Source organism: Callithrix jacchus, chromosome 18 (assembly GCF_049354715.1).
Source record: "Callithrix jacchus isolate 240 chromosome 18, calJac240_pri, whole genome shotgun sequence".
Classification (NCBI taxonomy): Eukaryota; Metazoa; Chordata; class Mammalia; order Primates; family Cebidae; genus Callithrix; species Callithrix jacchus.
This window is the reverse complement of record NC_133519.1, coordinates 47,855,137-47,879,459: the sequence shown is the minus strand read 5'-3', so window position 1 is coordinate 47,879,459 and position 24,323 is coordinate 47,855,137. Positions and strand designations below refer to the sequence as shown.

General features: G+C 32.8%; 1 protein-coding gene across 11 annotated transcripts in view; it reads left to right on the top strand.

Moving 5' to 3' along the window:
* BRINP3 (BMP/retinoic acid inducible neural specific 3) overlaps positions 1-24,323 on the top strand; it is a 380,288-nt gene that overhangs the window by 35,086 nt on the left and 320,879 nt on the right. For 4 of the 11 annotated variants that reach the window (XM_078355139.1, XM_078355137.1, XM_078355138.1 and 1 more), the window contains one exon: positions 2,732-2,756. The exons of the other annotated variants lie outside the window; for them this stretch is intronic. In XM_078355139.1, coding sequence (XP_078211265.1) covers positions 2,732-2,756 — 25 coding nt within the window. The remainder of the gene's footprint in view (positions 1-2,731; positions 2,757-24,323) is intronic. 11 annotated transcript variants of the gene reach the window in all.

The window sequence follows — 24,323 nt, the reverse complement described above, 5'->3', positions numbered from 1 at the left end:
ACTCTTTAAATGTTTCAAATTACTGGGAACAAATCACATTCCAAAGTGTATCTTCTAATCCTATCCCTATTCTATCTCTTCACTGTTCAATCCAATGATAGCACTCACATTACTTCACATTACTGTTCTCTTTTATTGAAATAATATTAGGGAGAATTAGATTCTCCTACTCTTGAGAGCATTGCCTGGGCCCCATATCTCATTGAAAGTAATAATAAAGACATATTTGACCCATTTGAGAAATCTGTCAAGAATTTTTTTCTTGAAATTTATAATCAAACATACTATTATTTCCAGATACGCACATTTGAAAGGAATAACTCCTGTGTATTCATTTGCATCATTGACAGATATTTCAGCTGAATAGCAATAAAAATGTATCCTCAAATAATGAGAAACCCTCCAATAATTAGATAAATTTCAACTTTATGTACAGGTTCAAAGCCGTTTATGGAAATTGCAAAATCCCAAAGGTTTGGAACTGAACCATTTTCTTTTGGCACATTTTGCTTTGAAACTTGCCCTGACTTGGATAGGTGTGAGATATTTACAGTTTTTATTTTTGTACTGAAAGCAAATATTCACATTTTCTTTCAAGGATGCTAATGAACTTGATTATACATTGCTGCCTCAGATTCCATTGAAGATATGACATAATGTACACTGTGTGTTCCTCATTTCCCTCTAAAATATGGAAAACTCTGAACTCTGAAACACATTTGACTTCAAGGGCTTCAGATAGAGCACTGTGGATCTGTATTAATACATAGGGTTTCTTCTAGCTTCTCTCTTAGGATATCGTTTTTGATCACGTTAAATGTTGCCATTACACTCGAGTATTTTACAGAATACTGACTGATCTTGTTGATCTATTAGTTTAGCAATCCTAGCTAAGGAGAAAATAAGTGAATTTCACTATGTGTTTGTGTTTTTCATCTTTTAAACCTATAAAAATACTCACTAGAACCATCCTATTCAATTTTGTGTATCAAAATTGTATTCTAAAATATTTCCATTTTTTTTTTATTAGAAGTGTTTTCTCATCAGTACTTTGCAAACGTTTACTTAGGTCGTGTCTTTGTAATCCTCATATTTCATTGATAAGTTTTTCAATCTTTTATTTTCCAGTTGGTTTTTAACTTGTAGAGTTAAATTATTTATTTTTGCATTATGTCCATTTAATCCCGGTTTTTGGACGATAGAGGTAAAGACAGCACATAGCTGGATAGAGAGAGAAGTTGGCAACGTAGAACAAAAGTATCATGGTTTTATGGACCATTTGTCCTTTGTACAAATGTATTAAATTGTATCAGCTCTTTGTGTCTTTGGGTCCTCATCTAGTAAATGAAGACGACAGAGAATTCTGTTTATTTCTCACTATGACATTCCATTAAAATTAAGTTTTACTGTTCATCTTTCTGACAGAATCTATTTTATACTGATGATATGCAGGATAACATCACTGTATATAGAAATTAAAAGTTTCTAAATATGCTGTAGAACTGACTGCAGATTTTATTTCTTTAAGGTCAATACTTAAATTGTTTTGAGCATAGTTTTGTGATTTACATAATTATATTGAGTGAACACCATGACTTAACATAAAGATACCAGATTTTTCTAATTTCTGAAATTCGTATGCAATTTTTTTCAAGATAAGTTTTCATTTGCTTTTAAAAGAAGAAACTAAATAATGCAGGAGACATGAATAAAAATATCAGAAGGTAAAGAAATTTCCATTGTTGGATTCCCATAGATTATGTTTTTAGCAAATCATTTGAATAGATTTCCTTTTGTTTTATAAAAATTACACATAGCTGTTTCCTATAATCAAACTTTATACATTGAATGAATACATGTTATACTGCTTTATAACTTTCTCAAAACCTGATTTCTGATAACTACTGGAAGAAATACAGTCTATTATGTTAGCATATATCTTATATTAAAGTGGTTATTCAACGTAATGTTCTGTGAAAACTAGTGCACTATGACTTATTTCTTCCTTTTCACCCTAACCAAAAGAATCAAAATGAGAATTAAAAACTTGCCCATGACCTGTGAACTTATAGCTTGAGTCCTGTTTTTGCCATTATTTATGAATATTTTATAGGAAAGAAAATTTATTGTTGATGTTATAAGAGGTTAGTATAATATTACTTAGCAACTCACATTTTCCACTTATATTTCCGGCATCTGTCAGGACAAAAGGCCCACATTGTATTCTTTTCCTTGGCACTGTTCACAGTTTCAGCTTGACTGTTTAGGCCTTACGTTATCTGTCTTCTACTTCTGGTCCCAGTAATGCTCCTTAATTAGATCACCACACAGCTCGACATCTTTCTACCATTAATTCATTCAAACACAGGCGCACTCTCTTTCTCTTTCTCTCTCTCTCTCTCACACACACAGACACACACACACACACACACATAGCTTCTTACAAAAAATTTGGAATTAGATGGTATTTCTTCTGCCTTGGAGTAAACTTTTGATCTGGATTTTAAAGACATTACTTATTTGGTTAAATATAAAATAGTTTTATGCCATGCTTTTGTTATTTAAAACTTTAAAACTGGAGATTCAAACCAAATCAAGGCACCGAGGTTATATAAGAAACGTATTATATTAATCTACTCAATATCAGTTGAAATACTCTTCATTTTCCCTCTATTCTAATATTCATATGAACATTATACCTACTTATGAGCAATGCTTTTTTCTCTCCTAGGAAGAGTAGAAGATAAAAGTGCAGGGTAAGTTACATTTACTTTTATGTCTGTTGGCCTGCATTGTATCAGATTCAAAAGGGAAGAAACATACTCACCTACACCCTCTCCCCTTTTGAGTCATCTCCCTCTTAGACATATAACTCTCAAAATGATATCATTATTTTAGAAAAAATAAACTTAAATCAGAAAAGAGATCTTTAATTTTTTCTCTGTCATAGGCAACCAGGGGACAAAAATGAAAATACAGAGACCTGAAAATACCAGTGGAATATCTTTCTGGGGTCTGAGAATCCTGTGAAGGAGAACCATTAACTTTCACAGTAGGGGTGGTATTAATCTACCCTTTACTCTTGCTGTCACTTAACCTACATGGATAACTAGCAGTGTGTCACTATTAGGGCATCTTGAGAGGAAACATATACTCTTCCTTGGCTAGTGCCTTTGTCCTAATTGTCTGTTCACCTTTGCATTTTTGCCTGACACAGCACATATCTCAACTAACATGCCATTCACTGTGGAATGAAATGTAGTATATAGGAACATTTTCTAAAGGCAGAACCTTTGTGAAAATTATCCGGTGGGTTTAATATCAAGGTGATTATGGATTTCATATAAAACATCCTAAAAGCCAACATAAGCTACAAATGAAACTTCATCATGGATTTTTATAGCTACAGTATAAGTTTCCCCAAAGTCAGAGTCAGGAAGTTCATCTTTTTGATAATGCAATTTTTAAAATGTTGTTAATACAGAAAAAAAACAATGTGACCATTATATTATCCTAGTTTACAAACATCAAGAGAAGTGATGAGTGATAAAGAAGAGACAAAAAGCACTGATAGTTTCATCTTATATCTAAATAATAAATATAAACCTAAAATTATATTAGCGTTTATATTCTATATTATAGTTATTTTTATAGTTTTTAATTATAAAAATAGTTATTTTTATAATTTTTGTCAGTGTAGCTAAATATTTAATATTATACAATCACTAAAGAAGTATCCTATAATAATTTTGCAAATTGAAGAGATTTTGTCCAATTTCAGTTGAAATACTCTTCATTTTCTTTTTTACTTCCAATTATGTGGTCAATTTTAGAGTAGGTGTGATGTGGTGCTGAGAAGAATGTATATTTTGTGGATTTGGGGTGGAGAGTTTTGTAAATGTCTATCAGGTTTGCTTGTTCTAGGTCTGAGTTCAAGTCCTGGATATCCTTGTTCATTTTCTGTCTGGTTGATCTGTCTAATATTGACAGTGGAGTGTTAAAGTCTCCCACTATTATTGTGTGGGAGTCTAAGTCTCTTTGTAAGTCATTAAGAACTTGCCTTGTATATCTGGGTGCTCCTGTATTGGTTCCATATATATTTAGGATCATTAGCTCTTCTTGTTGCATTGATCCTTTTACCATTATGTAATGTCCTTCTTTGTCTCTTTTGATCTTTGTTGCTTTAAAGCCTATTATATCAGAGATGAGAATTGCAACTCCTGCTTTTTTTTTTGCTCTCCATTTGCTTGGTAAATCTTCCTCCATCCCTTTATTTTGAGCCTTTGTGTATCCTTGCATGTGAGATGGGTTTCCTGGATACAGCACACCGATGGGTTTTGGCTTTTTATCCAATTTGCCAGTCTGTGTCTTTTGATTGGTGCATTTAGCCCATTTACATTTAGGGTTAATATTGTTATGTGTGAATTTGATACTGCCGTTTTGATGCTAGCTGACTGTTTCACCTGTTACTTGATGCAGATTCTTCATTTTGTTGATGCTCTTTAGCATTTGGTATGTTTTTGGAATGGCTGGTACTGGTTGTTCCTTTCTATGTGTAGTGCCTCTTTCAGGAGCTCTTGTAAAGCAGGCCTGGTGGTGACAAAATCTCTGAGTACTTGCTTGTTCGCTAAGGATTTTATTTTTCCTTCACTTGTGAAGCTCAGTTTGGCTGGATATGAAATTCTGGGTTGAAAGTTCTTTTCTTTAAGGATGTTGAATATTGGCCCCACTCTCTTCTGGCTTGTAGGGTTTCTGCTGAGAGATCTGCTGTGAGTCTGATGGGCTTCCCTTTGTGGGTGATCCGACCTTTCTCTCTGGCTGCCCTTAGCATCTTCTCCTTCATTTCAACCCTGGTTAATCTGACAATTAAGTGCCTTGGGGTTGCTCTTCTTGCGGAATATCTTTGTGGTGGTCTCTGTATTTGCTGGACTTGAATATTGGCCTGCCTTGCTAGCTTGGGGAAATTTTCCTGGATAATATCCTGAAGAGTATTTTCCAGCTTGGATTCATTCTCTTCATCACATTCAGGTACACCTATCAAACGTAGATTAGGTCTCTTCACGTAGTCCCACATTTCTTGGAGACTTTGTTCATTCCTTTTTGCGCTTTTTTCTCTAATCTTGGTTTCTCGTTTTATTTCATTGAGTTGATCTTCAACTTCTGATATCCTTTCTTCTGCTTGGCCAATTCAGCTGTTGAAACTTGTGCATGCTTCGCGAAGTTCTCGTATTGTGTTTTTCAGCTCCTTTAATTCATTCATATTCCTCTAAGTTGTCCATTCTTGTTATCATTTCCTCAAATCTTTTTTCAAGGTTCTTAGTTTCTTTGCATTGAGTTAGAATGTGTTCTTTTAGTTCACGGAAGTTTCTCATTACCCACCTTCTGAAGTCTGATTCTGTCATTTCATCACACTCATTCTCCATCCAGCTTTGTTCCCTTGGTGGTGAGGAGTTGTGGTCCCTTGTAGGAGGCAAGGTGTTCTGGTTTCAGGTGTTTTCCTCCTTTTTGCGCTGGTTTCTTCCCGTCTTTGTGAATTTTTCCAGCAATCGTCTGAGTAGTTGCTGATTTTCTGATTGGGTCTCTAAATGGACATCCAGATTGTTGATTTCATTTTCTTTTTCTTCATTATTCCCTGTATGGGAAGAGATTTTAGAAATCATTAATTTGGAATCTTTTTATTTTATACTTTCAGTTTTATTGTAAAATCTTGAGAAGTGAAAATATTTTTCGAATTACCTATACATAAATACAACCCACTGATATTTTAGTATTACTTTTGAAATTATACTATATAAATTATAAGGGAAAATTTGTAACAAAATCCCATGGAACATTGTTTTTTGAAACATTAACTTCTTCTCTACAATATATTTTATAGTTTACAAGTCTACTAATATAAAAGTAAATGGATTAATTCCATTTCCACATATTTTTAAACAGTTAAATTATGTATCAAGGAGTCATTAAACATTTTCAAAGATAAGCATATGAATTACTTAAACAAATAATGATATTGTTGAATATTTACTTTCCCAAATAATGCCAAGATAATCTGTTGATAAGGCAAAGATGATTTTATTCTTACCACTGCATATGAGTGTATTACCACAATAGAGACTTTAGTAGTAGTTCAGAGGGGAGGAGGGAAATCGAAACGTTAATTGAGATTTTGTGTTTTCTTTAAGTAGATTTATTAATGTGGGCGATGTAAGGCTTCATTATGATTACATAAGAACCCTGGATATGTTAGTTATGGATTACTGGACAGAGCAAAAGAAAAAACTTCAGGCGTTCTAAGAGTACTGGAAATAAGCCATTGTTTGATGCTTTCTATTGAAGAGCCTGTAAGTTTAGCAGAGAGATTCCGGAATAATAAACAAAGTTATTTGAAACTTACTTTCCTAGGCAAGAATTTCCTGGCATGGTAAAGTTATGTTGATGAAAATGTTAATGTAGACAGTAGGTTGTTCGCATGGAGATTGTTTATGTTTCACAACTCTGTAGTTTTGTTGGAAATAAAAGCCCAAAAAGTTACACAAATTGTCCAAGGTCTTGTAGCTGTTTGGTGGACAAGAGAATTAGAAACCAGGTACTTTCACATGCAATATTTTAAAATATTTCATATTTTGACTTTCACTGAAAAAAATCTATTGAAATAATTTACTTTTTAATGAATATATGGTAATATGAAAACTTCCATTTAAAGAAGGAGCCACTTTAAACAATATTGATACACAGATTGCTTTGAGCAATACTCCCTTAGGTGAATATTTGCCTTTATAAAATGGGCAGACATTATAAAACTTCTGTAAATTATATTGTAATTGCTTAAGTATCTAACAGTATTACCTAAGGCCATAAGCTTGTTGAGAGTAAATAGTATCTTGTTTATTATTACAGTTCCAGGATGTAGCACAAAGACATGTGCATAACATATGCTCAATAAATACAATAATGATAGAATAAGAGCTTCCACCAGATGGCACCCAGTGTCTGTGGTTCAGATTAATTCATCTGTTTATTTTCAGCTGTGGTCAGTTGAGCCAGTTGAGTCTCATGATTCTATTTGCTTGATATGATTTTCAACCAGGCATATTTTCTACATTTAATTGTTTGTTATATTGTAATGGGATGAATTATTCAGATAATTTTATTTAGGAATAAACATTTTATGTAAGATATGTTAAAAATGGATGATAATACACTGCTATATGTCCCACAAATTTGCTATTTATAATTCAAAAATAGGAAGAGATGTAAATTTGGATCTCATTTTACTATTTTTTTGGATCTTATAATTTAGCTTAAGTTTATCCCATAGGTATGGGTGATTTTTATCTAAGAAGGTCACGGGATTATTGTCCTTTTTTAAGATTGTTGACTACATATATTTTAAGATCCTTGGCTCTGGCGTTGTCCACCTATGGATTGGCTCATTACACTAATTGCCCCCTTTGACCTTTGATTCATCCACATAAAATCAGAGCAGAACAACAACAAAAAATATGATTCTGATTCAATGATACTTTAATTCCCATTTGCCTATATCTAACTAGGGCAAATGATTTCCTCATATTTATGCATATGTTAAAAGGTAATTGTAAAAATAGTGTATAATCATGACTTTCCTAGAAGTGCGAACTAAGCATGTGCAAACATTTTATTTAACTCATTGATGCAGAAGCAGTGAGAAGTTACAACTTGATCAAAGGAGAATTCAATCAGGAATACTGAAGTGAACTCACAAATAGATGCATAACTAACTTACTCCATAATGGGGAGAAAAGCTGGTTCTCTCCCTACTGTACGAAATTTATTTTGTCTATGGACAAAGTCATTTGCATTTTTATCAGTTATCTAAAATTTACAAAGTGGTGAAAAGCTCAAAGGGAATAGGAAGTGCAGTCTCCATAAAATAAAGTAATCAGGGAATATTCTTAGACTTGCCACATTTCTTGTTTCTCTAAGAAGAAATCTGTCATGCTACAAATATGGTACTCCAGGTAAGGTTTTGTTTGTACAATTGATTTTGAGTTAAATCCTGGTAAGAAGAAGGACAAGTTTTTATTTACCCATACAGATAAATACCTTGCTGTGCAAAGTAAAGAGACAGCAACAGATTCTGAATCCTGGGTTGCAAGTGAGAATTAGATGTCATTAAAATGTTTCATTTTAGTTTATAAAACATAGATTATGATATTGTTGTGGGTTAAATAATTTATCTAGAAGATTAAACATTAACACAAAATCAACAATAATTCACCATAGTAACATTTTCCTAATTTGTTCACTTATTTCTACATAAGTATTTTTTGGTCTGCTCCACCTTGGGTTATCAATCTCAGAGAGCTCTCTCTGCTTCAGGAAAAAAAAATGAGTTGTGGAAATCCTGACACAGTTCACTGATATGATCTGAAAGTTGTCTAAGTGATGTCTATTCAGAAACCTCTTAGCCAAATGTCTATTTTTTAAGGTGTCAAAAGTTTGAAGTATCTAATTCAATCTTTCACATTCCTGGCTGGTACTTTATAATACTTTTTTCAGGCAAGCATCAGAATAAAAGAATGTTTGTAGAAGACAGAGATTTAAAATGGCTACTGTTGAAGCATTATTGATGACTTTCAAACGTGAGAAGACTGATGAAGTTTCCTAAGAACAATTTCATTGATCAGGAAATTTGTTTTTGTGGCAGTAGAATGGTAGGCAAAAGCAGAGAGTTCTTATCTTGTTCAGAAGTGTCAGCCCTGAAATGCCGTGTTCCTTCATGGTGAAAATACAGACACAAAAACACACATGGTGCCCTAGAGAATGAAAATTTCAGATGAATAGTTAGTTAAAGCTTAATAATTTAAAATCATGCATTCCACGTGTGTGTGTGGGGGGGTATGGCCTCTGAATATCACCAATTTCAAATGGCTCAAGGGTAAGTGGAAAATTTTGAACTAACAAATTGTCAGCTGTGTGTTATGGCCCTTAAACTAACTTATATGGGAAATCAAAGAAATATACCACTAAATGGCAACTGAAAATTACATTGTTTTCAATTGGAGTAGAATTTCATTACTGCACTGTTGTGTGGAAGATACAATTTCTGTTTTTTTAGTAAGAAAGCTATGTTTAGTGGGGCATAATTTGACTCACATGAATGAAGGCAGTAGGAAACTATTGAATAGAAAGATTATGTTTTATATAAATTGATCATGGATTTACATATTTGTTTTTCACAGTTTTGTCTATTTCTCATGTACCGTTTTTCCTATTTGTGTGTGTATATGAACATATTTGTTACTGTGTTCTTCTGGTACCTTCAGTGTAGTCCTTTTAAAAGCATTATTTGGTTCTTATTTTGGACTAAAATGTGTATTGGAGGTCATAGGTTTTGAAAGAAGTTTTTTTCTTTTGAATTATTTCAGCATTACAGATAAGCTTTTGAATAACATTTCAGAAGAAAATCATATTGCAGATCAATATTCATATAATTTGCATTATCTGGCAGAAAAACAAACAGTGACACAGCCACAAATTATCTAAAAAAGCTGTGGTTTACTTCTACAGTTTATGAGCATGTGTGTGTTAATTTTCTTCAGTGATTTTATCATTTAAAATGAAATATTCACCTTTTTCAGTTTAATAATTTATTAATATAATTATTTTAAAGTAAACCAGGCCAGGCACGGAGGCTCATGCCTGTAATCCCAGCACTTTGGGAGGCTGAGGAGGGCAGATCACTTGAGGTCAGGAGTTCCAGAACAGCCTGGTCAACTTGGTAAAATCCCATAGTTACTAAAAATACAAAAATGGGCCGGGCATGGTAGCACATAATCCCAACTAGAGAGGCTGAAGCAGGAGAATAGCTTCACCCAGGGGTGAAAATTGCAATGAGCCAAGAGCACACCACTGCACTCCAGTCTGGGCATCAGAGAGAGAGTCCTTCTCAAAATAAATAAATAAATAAAAATAAATTTTTTAAAATTAAACAATAACAAAATAAAATTTCTAGATATTTTCTTTTATATTTGCATACAAATATTTGAGGGTAACCTACACACAGAGAAAAATAAATGCATTTAAAATCAATTAAGCAATAGCCATACTAAATGTATTAGACAAAATTTTCATTATATTTCTAGAGTTATTTGTATTAAAAATTATGATAATTCAGAAATGCACTATACTTTGAGTCATGGTCCTCAAACTAACAATCTTCCTAGAGAGCTAATAAGTAGTATATCATAAATTACCTATTTCCTGAGACCTTCCAGTAATTATCACATTTTCCTGTATTTCTATGAGATATGATATTACTCAGGAAGAAGTTCAATGAGACAAAAATTTTATATAATTATCATTTGAACAGGATGTACAGATTTAAGTAGTTTATAGCACCATTACTTTGATTTCTTCTAAATTACACATTGGGATTGAACTGATACCAATTTATGGATTGACTCCAACAGTAAGGACCACAACAATTGATTTCCTTGCTTCATAAAGCTAAATGATGGTTTTTGTCAATGCTTCAACATTCCACACTGAGAAGAAAATGTAGTATGCTATCACAGCTTTTGAATCTGATGATCTTTGAATGTCACTGAAAATTGGAAATTATCCCTTATCATGGTTGAAGTTGCGTAGCTTAGGTAAGAGAAACTCACATGTAATACTAAAATATATTTTAATTATACAATTAGCTATGAGGCTCTGACTTCTTCCCTCTGCCTGCATTCTTTCTGTACCCAAAACTGAGACTCTGAACTTTACCATCTGGCTTAGGCAGACTGAGCCCTTTGCATGAATCTGACTTCAGTGCAAAGAAATGCAGGTGAAATTGCCCCACATTGTAGTATTACCTCTTTCCCTTCTATATTTTGCTAGTTCACCTTGACAAATGCCTCATTTCTGGTAACCTCTATTCTATCTCGTTTCTAAGAATAAGTAATAAACTGTACGGCAGTGTTAGTAATTAGCTCTCTGCCATGGTTTTCTGTTTTAATCACATGATGCACTTTCTTTATCTCCCTCTCCCTCTCAAATTTGACTGCTGGCAATGTGCCTAATGAACAGCAAAAGTGACTGACTTGAGATGTTTGAAAATATTTTTTCTCTGATTCAGCTAACCTATGATAAAAGTAAAATTTGAAGTAAACATCTATAATTTTTTATTAATGCTGAGGTCTTCATAAGGAAAAACAGATGAGGTTAGGTTACAGTGAACCAGTTTTTCTTAGAAATTTTCTAACCTTCACATGTTAAGAAACTATCTATAGATAGAAAATATTCCTTGAATCTCATGTAACAAGATTATATTTTAATTGTTACGTTCTTTAAGTATATGTTTAAGACTATAAAAGTATATACTAGTAACATAACCCTTTTAAAACCAGATAGATGTAATTAAAATTTTGGCTGAAGCTGGTGACTCACATCTGTAATCCCAGCACTTTGGGAGGCTAAGGTGGGCAGATCACTTGATTGCAGGAGTTCAAGACCAGCCTGGCCAAGATGGTGAAATTTTCTCTACTGAAAATAAAAAAATTAGCCGGGCATGGTGGTGGGTGCCTGTAATCCCAGCTACTTAGGAGACCGAGGCAGGAGAATCGCTTGAACTTAGGAGGTGGAGGTTGTAGTGAGCTGAGATCACACCTTTGCACTCCAGCCTGGTTGATAGAGCGAGACTCTTATCTCAGAAAAAAAAGATGTAATTAAAATTTAAAAATCTTTAGATAACTCAATACAATTAGAATAATATTTGTAGGAAGTAATGAATATATCTACTATAAATTCAAAGAGTGAAGAATGGCATTTGTTGAAAAATAAATTTTCATCTCATTTTGGACATCCACTCACTGGTTCTCTGTTCTTTATTAGAGGAAACCATAATTTCACTATAAAAAAATTTACCATACTTTTTGTAGTGGTTGCGTAGTTTCCAAAGTATGTAAAAAACACAATTTATTAAAACATTATACATTTAAATTCTTTCCAGTCTATGCTGAAATGAGTATTTTTGTACATATGCCTTTGCCCACATGTAGTGACATTAATATTGCTTCCAATGGCCTTATAGGTTAAAGTGGTAGCTGTTTAAATTTGTGTATCTTTATTATGAGTGAGTTTACAAATCTTATATATTCCTCATATATGTTGATTGAATGAATATATGTAATGTAGCTGAAACAGCAACTGATTTATAGGAAGTATTCAAGATTTTTCTCCATTATTTTCAACAATAGTTTAAGAAGGTTATTTTGAACATAGTTTTGTGATCTTAAACCTAAGGTTTATAAGCTTTGATTTTAACTAACATATATTGAGAATCTAATTAGCCGGGCGCGGTGGCTCACGCCTGTAATCCCAGCACTTTGGGAGGCCGAGGCGGGTGGATCACGAGGTCAAGACATGGACACCATCCTGGTCAACATGGTGAAACCCCATCTCTACTAAAAATACAAAAAATTAGCTGGGAACGGTGGCGTGTGCCTGTAATCCCAGCTACTCAGGAGGCTGAGGCAGGAGAATTGCCTGAACCCAGGAGGTGGAGGTTGCGGTGAGCCGAGATCGCGCCATTGCACTCCAGCCTGGGTAACAAGAGCGAAACTCCGTCTCAAAAAAATAATAATAATAATCTGCATTTTATTAAAGAATTAATAACTGGGAAATAGTCAATGGAAGTAATTGAAAGAACATGTTTTGATGGGTGTTAAAGATAGAATCCTGATTGCACAATGTTTTAAATGAGTCAAACAAGACAGAAATTTCAGATGACCTCTGGTGTCCAGAGGTAAAGAGAGTAAGACAAGGCAAATACGTTTGTTTCATTTTATTCCATAGAAAAAATACGAGTTTTGCGGGGGAGGGGTTATGAGGTATTGACAATAAAAAGGAAGAGAGAACTAGAAGGCATCCTTTTCCTGAATAAAACCTACAGGAATTTTTATTCATAGTTTATTTTAGTATCAATAGACAGATTAGTTTTCTGTTGTTGCTGTTAGCAAATTACTACAAACTTATGGCTTAGAGTAACACAATTTCGAGATTGTGTTGATGAAAATTCTTGTGTGTGTGTGTGTGTGAGTGTGTGTGTGTGTGTGTGTTTTATTCAGGAAAAGCATACCTCTTAATCCAGTCTCTTCCTTTTATTGTCAGTATCTCTCATAACCAAAAAAAAGCCTATACTCATGTTTTTTCCTACTGAAGAAAAAAAGTATTTGCCTCGTTTTAACTCTCTTTACTTCTTGATTCTGCAGAGATTGTCTGAAAGGAGCTGGAGGCCATTATCCTTGGCAAACTAACATAGGAACAGAAAACCAAATATCACATATTGTCACTTTAAACTGGGGGCTACATGATGAGAACGCATTGACTCCAACAGTCAGAACCACAGTAATTGAGTTCACAGTGGGGTCTTTTGGAGCATGGAGGGTGCAAGGAGGAGAAAATTAAACAAACAAAAAACAACTAATGGGTACTAGATTTAACACCTGGGTGATAAAATAATCAGTACAACAAACCCCCGTGACACAAGTTTACCTATGTAATAAACCTGCACTTCTACCTCTGAACTTAAAGTAAAAACCCACAATTTATATTTATTTATTTATTTATTTAGATGTCTGAACACCAGACATCTAAAATAGGTCAGAAGGCTGTACTCCTTCTTGAGGCTGTAAGGGACTTTTCTTTGCCATCCAACCCTTGTTTTGAAAAAAGTTGTTAGCAAATACTTTACATACTCATTAATTAATAAAAAATTATTACCTTTAGCAGTGAGTCACAAGTGAATCATTTACAAAAAGAGACTTCCCTGTGCACTTCAAATAGACAGCTGTTTCAGAAATATAATTTACAATCAACTATTTTATAAGTATCACACAGAGTGGTTGTTGTTGAAAGGGTCTACAGAATTGATTTTACCTATATGATTTATTCCTTTATTTTTACACGTAATTCTTTAATAAAGCCTATGTTTAATACTGAGTGAGTGCACACAAACACAGAGTATTTTAAAAGAGCTTGAAATTTACACGGTTTATTTTTTTAAATAAGATATTAGAGTCATCTTCTTTATGCTATTTTAAGTCAAAGGACACAAGCACTCTGACCAAATAGTAGAGAATACAGTTTTGCATTCGCTATTCATAAATACTTCTAGTTTTTCATACCCATAGAAATTAGAGAAATATAAGTGTTTTCAAAACTCATCTGAGAATTTTATTCTATGTAATACACAAAAAGTCTTTGATATCAAAGCTGTAACATTTTAGCACTAGAAAGAATATTATACAAATACATACCTCGAGTGTAAAGATAAGAGAGTTAACCAGCAAAAAATTCAACATTTGTAGAGATTTCTCTCCTTTTTTTTGAGACGGAGTCTTAGCGCTGTCACCAGGCTGGAGTGCAGCGGCACAATCTCAGCTCTCTGCAGCCTCCACCTCCCGGGTTCAAGTGATTCTTCTGCTTGGGCCTCCCGAGTAGCTGGGACCACAGGTGCACGCCACCACGCCCGGCTAATTTTTGACAGGGTTCCACCATGGCCAGGATGGTCTCGATCTCTTGACCTCATGATCCGCCCGCCTCGGCCTCCAAAAGTGCTGGGATTACAGGTGTGAGCCACTGCACCCAGCCGAGATTTCTCTTGTGTTACAAGCAGAAATGGCTATTTTATATTCATTGTCTCTTTTAATTCTTGTACTAATACCTCAAATAACTATTATTCAGACTTCCCAAGACATATAAGAGAAAGTCAAATAATTTGCTTACAAAATAATGTTCTGTTAATCCAGAATTCAATATTATATTTCTCATAACACAACTTTATTCATTTTTAATTAAATAATTGATATAGGCATAATTGTAAACTAATAAAAGCTATGAAGAAAACTAAATGACTTGGAACAAGTCTTTCTATAAATATTTACATTATAGTAATTTGATAACCCTACCACCAGAGACAACCAAATTTTTGTTGTATTTTCTTTTAAAGCTTGAGCATTCCTAATTGAAAAATCTGAAATCCCAAATCCTCTAACATCTGAAATGTTTGTTTGAGCACTAACATACTAGTCAAATGAAATGCTCAGTGGAGCATTTTGGATTTGGAATTTTGGATTAGGGAATCTCAATCAGCATTATGTAAACATTCCTAAAGCAATAATAATAATAATAATAATAATAACCTCAATATCTGAAATATCTCTGGTTTCAAGCACTTTGGGTAAGAAATCCTCAACCTGTATTACTGTTTTCTGGGCATAGTCTGTACAGTTTAAACTACAGTTGTCTCTTGGTATCTGTGGGTATTTGCTTCAGGACTCCACAGATGCCAAAATCCAGAAATGCTCAAGTCTCATATAAAATGGCATAGTTTTTGCATATAGCCTACACATATCCTCTCATATACTTTAAATGGTCTCTAGATTATTAGATTGGATTAATACTTAATACAATGCAAATGCTACACAAATACTTCTTATGTTGTATTTTTTTAGGGAATAATGACAAGCAAAATGTCTATAAATGTTCAGTACAGGTGCAACCATTGTTGCAGGCCCAACTACATTTTCATCTGTGGTTGGTTGAAGGCATGAATGTGATCCCACAGATAGGCAGGGTCAACTGTACATATTTTTGAAAGTCTTACTTTTTCTAAATTTTATAATGAAACACTTCTGTTATTGTTATATGCCTTATAGCCATTATGTTTAATAACTGTACTCAATTTAATTACGTATTATCTTATCCAATAAGGCATCAGAAAGTAGGATGAAAGAAACTCTATACTATATAATGTAAAATGATACATAAATTATATTATAAATTCAATGTCTCTGAAGCAATACTGCTAATTTATTTTATTTTTTATTTTATGAGTGGGATGGAGATGGTGAAAAGCTGAGACTGGAAAAATTTTACTTCTTCCCTTAGAAACAATCCTGAAAATTATACTCTGGCTTTAGATACATATTTTTTCATTACATATTTCCCAAAATAAAGGATACATATAAACTTTTTACAATCCTGAGGTTTTATTATAATATTGAAAATATGGAAGTGCCATTTTTCAAGCAGCGTGTTATTCACATCAAAATATAGTTGCAGAACTTTTTGCAATACGGACAATGTATATGCCAATGCATTTAAATTTTTGCTGATTAAAAATAAAATGCTGGGCTTTTTATTATTTATTGGCTTTTCATGAGAGTCAGATTTATTGGCTTCCTGTTAAAATGAATACTGTTAGAGAGGAAGATTTTATTGCAATGATTTTGTTTAAGCCATTTACCTTTCAGAAAGGCACAAATCAACATTGTTTGGGTCTAATGGTTATTGATTTGGAAATAATTCTAACAAGTATAGTTACTTAAGGTCAAACAAAGGTTTTGCCAACTTAGCTGTTGTGCAGCATTGTAGGTTGCCTAAGCCTCTTTTCACAGGATCCATTTTACTCTATTTGGCTTGCAGATCATGTTTCTAGTAAAAGGGGTGAAATGGAAGTCTTTTCTATAATATACAATATTGCCTTGTTAAATATGCTGATACTGACCCATAGTAGAAGGAATTGCCATTCTTTGCAAGTTAAAAATTCACACTTCTTTGAAACAAGTGAATTGGCACTTTCTTAGTTCTAGCACACTGTGAGCTTTCTCCGTTGTTGAAATAAATTGGCCACTGGAGATTGATTGAGAATATGGAAACACTGTTCATTTATTACTAGGAGGCATGCTATGCTTATGTTGAGACAAAATCTATGTGTTTGCCAGCATCAGTCTACTGAGTTTTTAAGTAATTGGTTTTGCCTTGAAATTGTTCAGGCGTTTTAGTGTGCAAGTATAGATCTCTTTTCAACTCATCTTAGTCTTTTAAACCTAACTTTATGAATTATTTTACATTTATATAAGTTGTTCTATAATAACACTTCTAGTTCATCAGTGCCATATCCTTTTTCTGTTCTCTGAATTATCATCTTCAAACTATCACCTCTATTGTCTGTCATTATTTTAAACTTTGTTCTTTTCTTTTGCATTCTGAAATACCATTTTCAATATTTTCCTTTATGTCTTACTACAGCTATTTGAAATGTCAGTTCTCTTTGTGCTTGCATTCAATCTGATTTTTATTTTATTGCTGCAGTTCTTATTCCCTTGAAATTTTTTCTCTTATTCATCTTCCCATAATTGCATCCTGTTTTCTTTCTCTGACTTATCTAACCTCCCAGGGTGTGCTGTTTCAAACAGGCCACGTCATCATGCTTAGTTCTCTGCATACTATTGACACAAAACAGGCCTTTCCGTCAGTTAGAGGGGAAAATGCTTTCTAGAGTTGACTTTCTAAAGGTAATATCCAGAGACTTCTAGGTTTAGTCTTCCATGATCTTTGATATTTTTTAGAGTTTCTCTATAATTGTTTTCACATGATCTAATCTTTAAACTCTAAAACACTCAGTGCTTATAAAAATATATTTCTACTGCTATTACTATTCACCATTTCTTTCTCATATGTACAGCAGGAAGGTAGTCTACCAGTTAGAATTTCTAGAACAAATTTCTATCAGACATTTCTTACAGGGGGCAAAGTTGGGATGTTATACTAAGCCATTATGAGTTCCTTGAAAATCTGAATTCAAGAAATGTATAAACCTTTAAAGTCCCTATGAAAATTATTGTACTAACAATGTTCATCCTCCACTTTTCCTCACTGTATTGCCCTTTGTAAGAAGACCCTATATCCAATTTTAAAATGCTTCTCTGTCAACATCAGGTTGTTTTCTGAGACTTGATGTCTCTTAATGCATCTAGAAAGGCAATGAAGTAGCAATACTTATGATATGAATGATTAGAAAGCTGCAGCCATTTGTATATTTTATGCTTGTCTCAATATTTTCACTGTATAACAACACACTCTAGAAAATACTAAAGTAATATACACCATAGAATTAGAATGAAGGTTAGAATTCAACATAGGAAGTTTTCTTTTGTAGAAGGAGGAAGGAGAAATATGTTCTTAATCTATAAGAGGTTGGACTGTATTCAAAAATAAAATACATATATACCAACAAAAAAATCCTATGTGTGGGACTCCCACCAACGAAGAAGTAAAAGGTAGTATAATACTCAAGAATGCAAAGTGAATAAAAGAACAGATTATGAGCAAATCTGAAACTAGATGAACGTAAACTTACTTCACATTGCTTAAAATTGAATTACAGTGATACAAAACTATAAAATCCTTATAAGAGAAAAATAATGTAAAACAAAAACTGTCAAAATGATAAAAATGAAATCTTTACATTAGCATCAGTGCCAGGAGATATGTGTATGCCTATGATAGTTTAGGGAGGGGAGTGGAGGAGTTGTGAGAAATGTATGAAGTCAACAGTTTTACAAGTTCATTTGTGAATAGAAAAATATAAATAGTTCATTCTTTTATAACTATTCTTTATAATGCTTTGATTATGCTATATTCAATGTGTAAAGTATAAGTCAAAATGTAAAGTAATTTACACTATTTTCTTATCAAATTGCCAAATATGTAAAAGTAAAATAATATTTGGCATTGTATGCTGCCAGTGCAATAGTATTAAGGAGGGAAAATTCTACACTATCCTATGAACATATTTAAATATTTATAACTTTTATTTAATACTTTCTCACTGACTTTATGCTATGTAAATAAACAGAAAATTCAAGTCAAAATGGTGGACTGGGCTGCCTTAGACTTTCTTCCACTCCTCAGTGCTAAAATGTATGGTAATTTCTTTTTAAAAAAATTGAAATCTGTAACACTGACAAAGAAATTTTCAGCTTCCACAAAGGAAGAGGTGAACCGCCCCATACAAGAATGTAGGAGTCATTTGGCCATTATCTAAGTTTAGTGCCCTAATGTCTTCTCACGGAGCAGAATACATGTCTCAGATGCCTCCCCACAGGGAACTAGAATACACCTAAGCATAAAGAATTGCTCATCTTAAAAAGTAGCATGAAGGGTCTGGGGTCTAGAAAAATCCCTCCCTTATTTTCTACTGAGAAGGATCAGTGGGAGCTTGCTGCCTGCCTAGGCCACAAGTGGACAACATCTATCACTTCAAAAATCATGTAAGAAAAACTAGTTTTTCAAAGGTTTTTTATATACAAAATGATTATTTGAAATATAGTAATAATATCTAGCATTTTAAGTTTAGTAAAAGTTACCAGTTTTTAAGTCATATGATATGTCAAAAGAAATTTGTAATATGGAAAAGCTATTTTAATTCAGCCATAAATTACAAACAAAACAAATGCTTCAATCTAAAAATATTCAGCATCCTCTAGTTTTTGAATGAGCCAAGACTTTAAATTCCCTTCTTTCCCCAGTCTCACTCTTCCAAAAGGTAATTTCAGCCCTCTTTTTCTTGAAACTGGCCTTTAGTGATAAATCAGTATGTGCTACTTCCAGATGAAAAATAATCCCTTATAAATTCCAGAAATCCTGCAGCTACTCTGGTGGATTGGTATGTTTTTAGTTGCCTAGCACATCAGAGAACATTTGTGATGAATTTGAAGCACATGTCCTATATGTGTCATCTTTTATGTTGACTTCCCTAGAGCGGGTGTCATTTTTCATCAAGAGTTCTTTTATGATTTCTAAAGGTTTAATAATTCAATAATATAGGACAGAATTTTCTGGTGTCTTTTTTGAGGTTTATAGAGAATCTGAGCAATATAATCTTCTCAATTCTAGATTTGTTAATATATTCAAAATATGTCAAACATCTCTATGCCAAAAATGACTAATTGACCAGATTCTAAGGCAAACAAGAGTATGTATTCATTAATATCACTGGTCACATTTAATGGATACAGGCACAGTTCTAAACCGTGCATTTTCTTATTTAATCCTAGAATTACACCACAATTTAAGTCCACTATGATTTGTACTTTATCTTAGAAGGCTGGGATATAAAAAAAAACTTAAATAATTATCCTCAGGTCAATTATTAAGAGGCAGAGCTGGCACATAAATTCAGTCATCTGATGAAACACCAGGGTCACTCTGGGAAATGTGAACAGGGAAAGTATACTTCTTAGAAATGGGTGCTAGATGGACAGTTCATGAAGTAGCCAGCAAAAGATAAGGGGTAAAATGGTTACTAAAATAGCAAAGATGATGATAAGAATGTAAGGAATGTCCACAAAAAAATGTGAAAAAGTAATAAAAGTAGTAACTGGAAGTCTGACAATTTAACATTATGTTAAACATTTCATAGTCATAACCACTTTGATTTTCTCAAAAGCTACAGCTAGTAAAATTTTTCAGGTAAAGACATGAGTTTGTGAAGTTAAAAATTTTGTCTAATGGCACAGAACTAGTGCTTGGTGGTGCCTGGATTCAAATCTATGTACCACATAACCACTCTAAGTCTAAAGAAAGTTCTCAGAGTACTGTAGCTATTCTTTAAATGGTACAAAGATTGTTGATTGTTTGCAAACCTTACAATGAGTACTATGTCTTGTAATTAGTAACTGTCACTCTTTTAAAACCTCAGAACTTTGGACACAGAGTTGATGCTAATAGTTGTATTAATGATAACATTTTTTCTCTTGAAAATATTTTAATTTTAAATGTGGTTGAAGGTTCACTGTAATTACAATTGTGTTCAATTTTGGACTAATATGGGACTTTTTGTGCATAAATAATATCTAATGTTTACTAAAGTTTTAGAAACAACTTACAAAAATAATTATCTTTGATCTTTTAGAAACATTTTCTTTTTTAATCTCACATGATTCTGGCACATGCCTTCTAGTGAAATTCTATGCACATGCCTTCTAGTGCAATTCTATATTTTTTACATTTAGCAAATTAGACACATCTGTTATGTGGTAATGTTATATTCTTATTTGATTATTGGAGAACTGAAGTTTATCTATTTCTATAAGTAAATCATATGATAGATAATATGCCAAAGCAGGTAATCCTCAAAAAGAGTTAAGCATATTACTTATCAACCTGCTAAGAGATTTTACTTTTTTTCCACATTTTGCATGGATTGAAATAGAAAATTAAGATAACATTGAGTAAATGAGCAAACTGAATATTCATGTTGTTTCTTTCTATAATTATGAAAATTATCTGTATTATTAAAAATGTAAAAACTAAAACAAGAAGACAAACTAAGCATAGCTTCATAAAACGTACATTTACCAAATTTATACACGCAAACTTTTGTTCAAAGTCTTCATGTTTTTAAATCATAGAGGCTGTAAAAACTTACAATGTTAAGCTAAATGCTGCCGTAAATAATAAATACTTTTCTGAACACAATAATGTGTATATTCTGTGATTTAAATGAATAATAGTTTGTTTTTTCAGTGATATACTTGAAAACGTGACAAAAATTTTGTGCATAAGTCTTAGAATCTTCATAGTATTATTTATACATTTTATGTACATGTTCTGAAAAGTATTACCTTGACAAACAGATATGCATGTAAAATATAATAACCCAGTGAAACATTAAGAAAATTATTATTGAAGCAGATTTCTTTTTATCATACTCATGTTTAAGTCGTATTTTTATAATGCATTTAGTGAATTCTCATGATTCCTAACGTTCCATACATAATATTTTCATATATATTATAGATGTTCTTAAAGTACCAAGTTTCATGTATCTAAATATTTACAGTCTCTTTAAATTTCTAAGTAGCAAATATAAAATATGCAAAATGTATAGACAAGTATAAGTAAGTGTATGTATGTATGAGTGTGTATATATATGTATCTATAACTATATAAAGCCTCTTTCTTGGCGGTATTGCTAAAATTACTTGATATGATTCCCCAATTACAATCTCGTGGCCCTGTCTCTGCTTTTTACAGAAATAATAATTTTAATATAATCTGCTTTCTCATTGTTTAATGTTTAATGTCCACCTTGCTTTAATAGGAAAACGTGTCCCAGGTGTGCAGGACCCATGCTGGTTTGTTCAGTTGTATAACCCCAGCAGTGGCTGACACTTGGTAGAGGTTCAAAAATAATTTCAGAAACATTGACTGAGTGACCCACTCTAAGAAACTGAAAACTTTGAAAGTTATCAGCATTAAAAACACACCGTAATATTGGTTGAAAAACATAGAGTATGATTAAATAGAAATGCTGAGTGTTTAATGACCTTTAAAATGTCAATAATGTAATCTTATGCAATAATAACTATAACATTGGTAATAAGGTTGAATCTCAACTATATTTTCAAAATTATGTAAAAATTCTGAATTAGAGTATATGGAATAATGTGTATTACTTTTGTTTCTTTGTACTTCTATGCTTTCAGAAAGTATCTGCATCAATTATTGCTCATAAACAAAACGAGACAAAAACAGAATATAAACAGTAAGTTATATATTTTGATTTATAGTTTAGAATTATATATCTTCCTTTTTGGGATTCAGCTTTAATTCAGTGAAGTGAACAATTTTATAACCCTTGTACATAAATACATATGGCCTTCAAAATGTTTAAAATCCCACTGATTTTAAACTGTTTTTCTTGAATATAATTATTTTATGCATTTCATTAGATATTATTTGAGACATAACTATCATAAATTATTTTATAACATAACATTTGGATATTTCTATTTTTAGTCAATCCTTGGTTTATGCTTGTACTTATTCAGCTACTATTAACTGTGTTTTACAGTATGCTCAAGGAAATTCCGGTACCTGGTATTACAACTGTAGGGGTGGAAAATAAAGACAAAATACCTTCCTTCATGAAACCTACATTCTAATTTCAGTTCTATAGTAAATGGGTGTAAATATATTGGGTTGAATTGTGATACATATTATGGGGAAGATACAGCAAAGAAGGTAGATAGGTCGTGTATGTATTTGTATTTTGGAGATAGGGTTTGCAATTTTCAGTGGTCTTCAAGAAAAGAGCTCATTAGAAAGATTATGGAGAAATTGAAGAAGTTTTATGTCATATTTCTAATGTATTCTTCCTAGAAATCACATAATTGACTTTCTGAAAATTGCTTTTTAAGTCCTGTAACACATAACAATCTATTAACAGTAAAAATACAGCTCTACCTGCAAGTGCTGACCTAATATGGCCTTATATTATTTATTCAAGTCAGTTTTTCACATAGCTCATTTTTTGTGTTCAGTCTCACTTGACTCTCAAATATCTTATACTAAATCTAAATGTCAAGATTCTTCTCACATGTTTCTTCACGTGGCTACATCATTATAGTTTTTCTAATGATTGTGACCTATTATTTTCATGTGAACAACATCAAAAAGACATTAAAATTTTAGCTACTTCTCATAAGCATTTTGATAATAAGTTTGAAAAATTAACTGAATCCAAAACTTGAAGATAGTGTATGTAATTATTGTAATTTAAGGAAATGAAAAATGGTATAGAAAAAGGTATGTGTGGGCTCGGTGCGGTGGCTCACATCTGTAATCCCGGCACTTTGGGAGGCCGAGGCGGGTGGATCACAAGGTCAAGAGATCGAGACCATCCTGGTCAACATGGTGAAACCCAGTCTCTACTAAAAATACAAAAAATCAGCTGGGCACAGTGGTGCATGCCTGTAATCCCAGCTACTCAGGAGGCTGAGGCAGGAGAATTGCCTGAACCCAGGAGGCAGAGGTTGCGGTGAGCCGAGATAGTGCCATTGCACTCCAGCCTGGGTAACAAGAGTGAAACTCCGTCTCAAAAAAAAAAAAAAGAAAAAGCTATGTGTATAAAGAAAGGGAATATCACAAATTTATATGAGAATCAACTGAGAAAACTAGAAGTTTTGAAGATAAAAAATATTTACAAAGATTATGGGCTGCAGGCACAGTAACTTCAGGCCTCATCAAATCTAATAATTAGGACATACTCTTATATTTTGTGAAATTTGAATTGAGCAAGACAATATTTTTTTACATGGTCACATAAGTGACTCATTCCAAGAAATGGTGCTGATATTCATAACATATGGAATCAATTACTAGTCATAAAACATCTCATTACCTTGCCGTGGTCATAGGATCTCCTTTAGTCTGACAAATCTCATATATAGTTATAAATTTCTCCAGTGATTAAATAATATATAGATTCATTTTTAGTATGACTTTTAAAACACTGTATCCTCAACAGTTTATCAGTGGCCTACCTAGTCTGCCAAAACCCAGAGTTACCTTAAAAGCCTAGTTGCCCTTTATGCTACCTCAAATCACAATAATAACAACAAAATAATCTGGTTCAAATTCCCTCCAGTATTTTCTATGAATAGGCTACTTGTTATTGTAATATTTCAATTGCAGCTAGTACACAAGAAAAGACA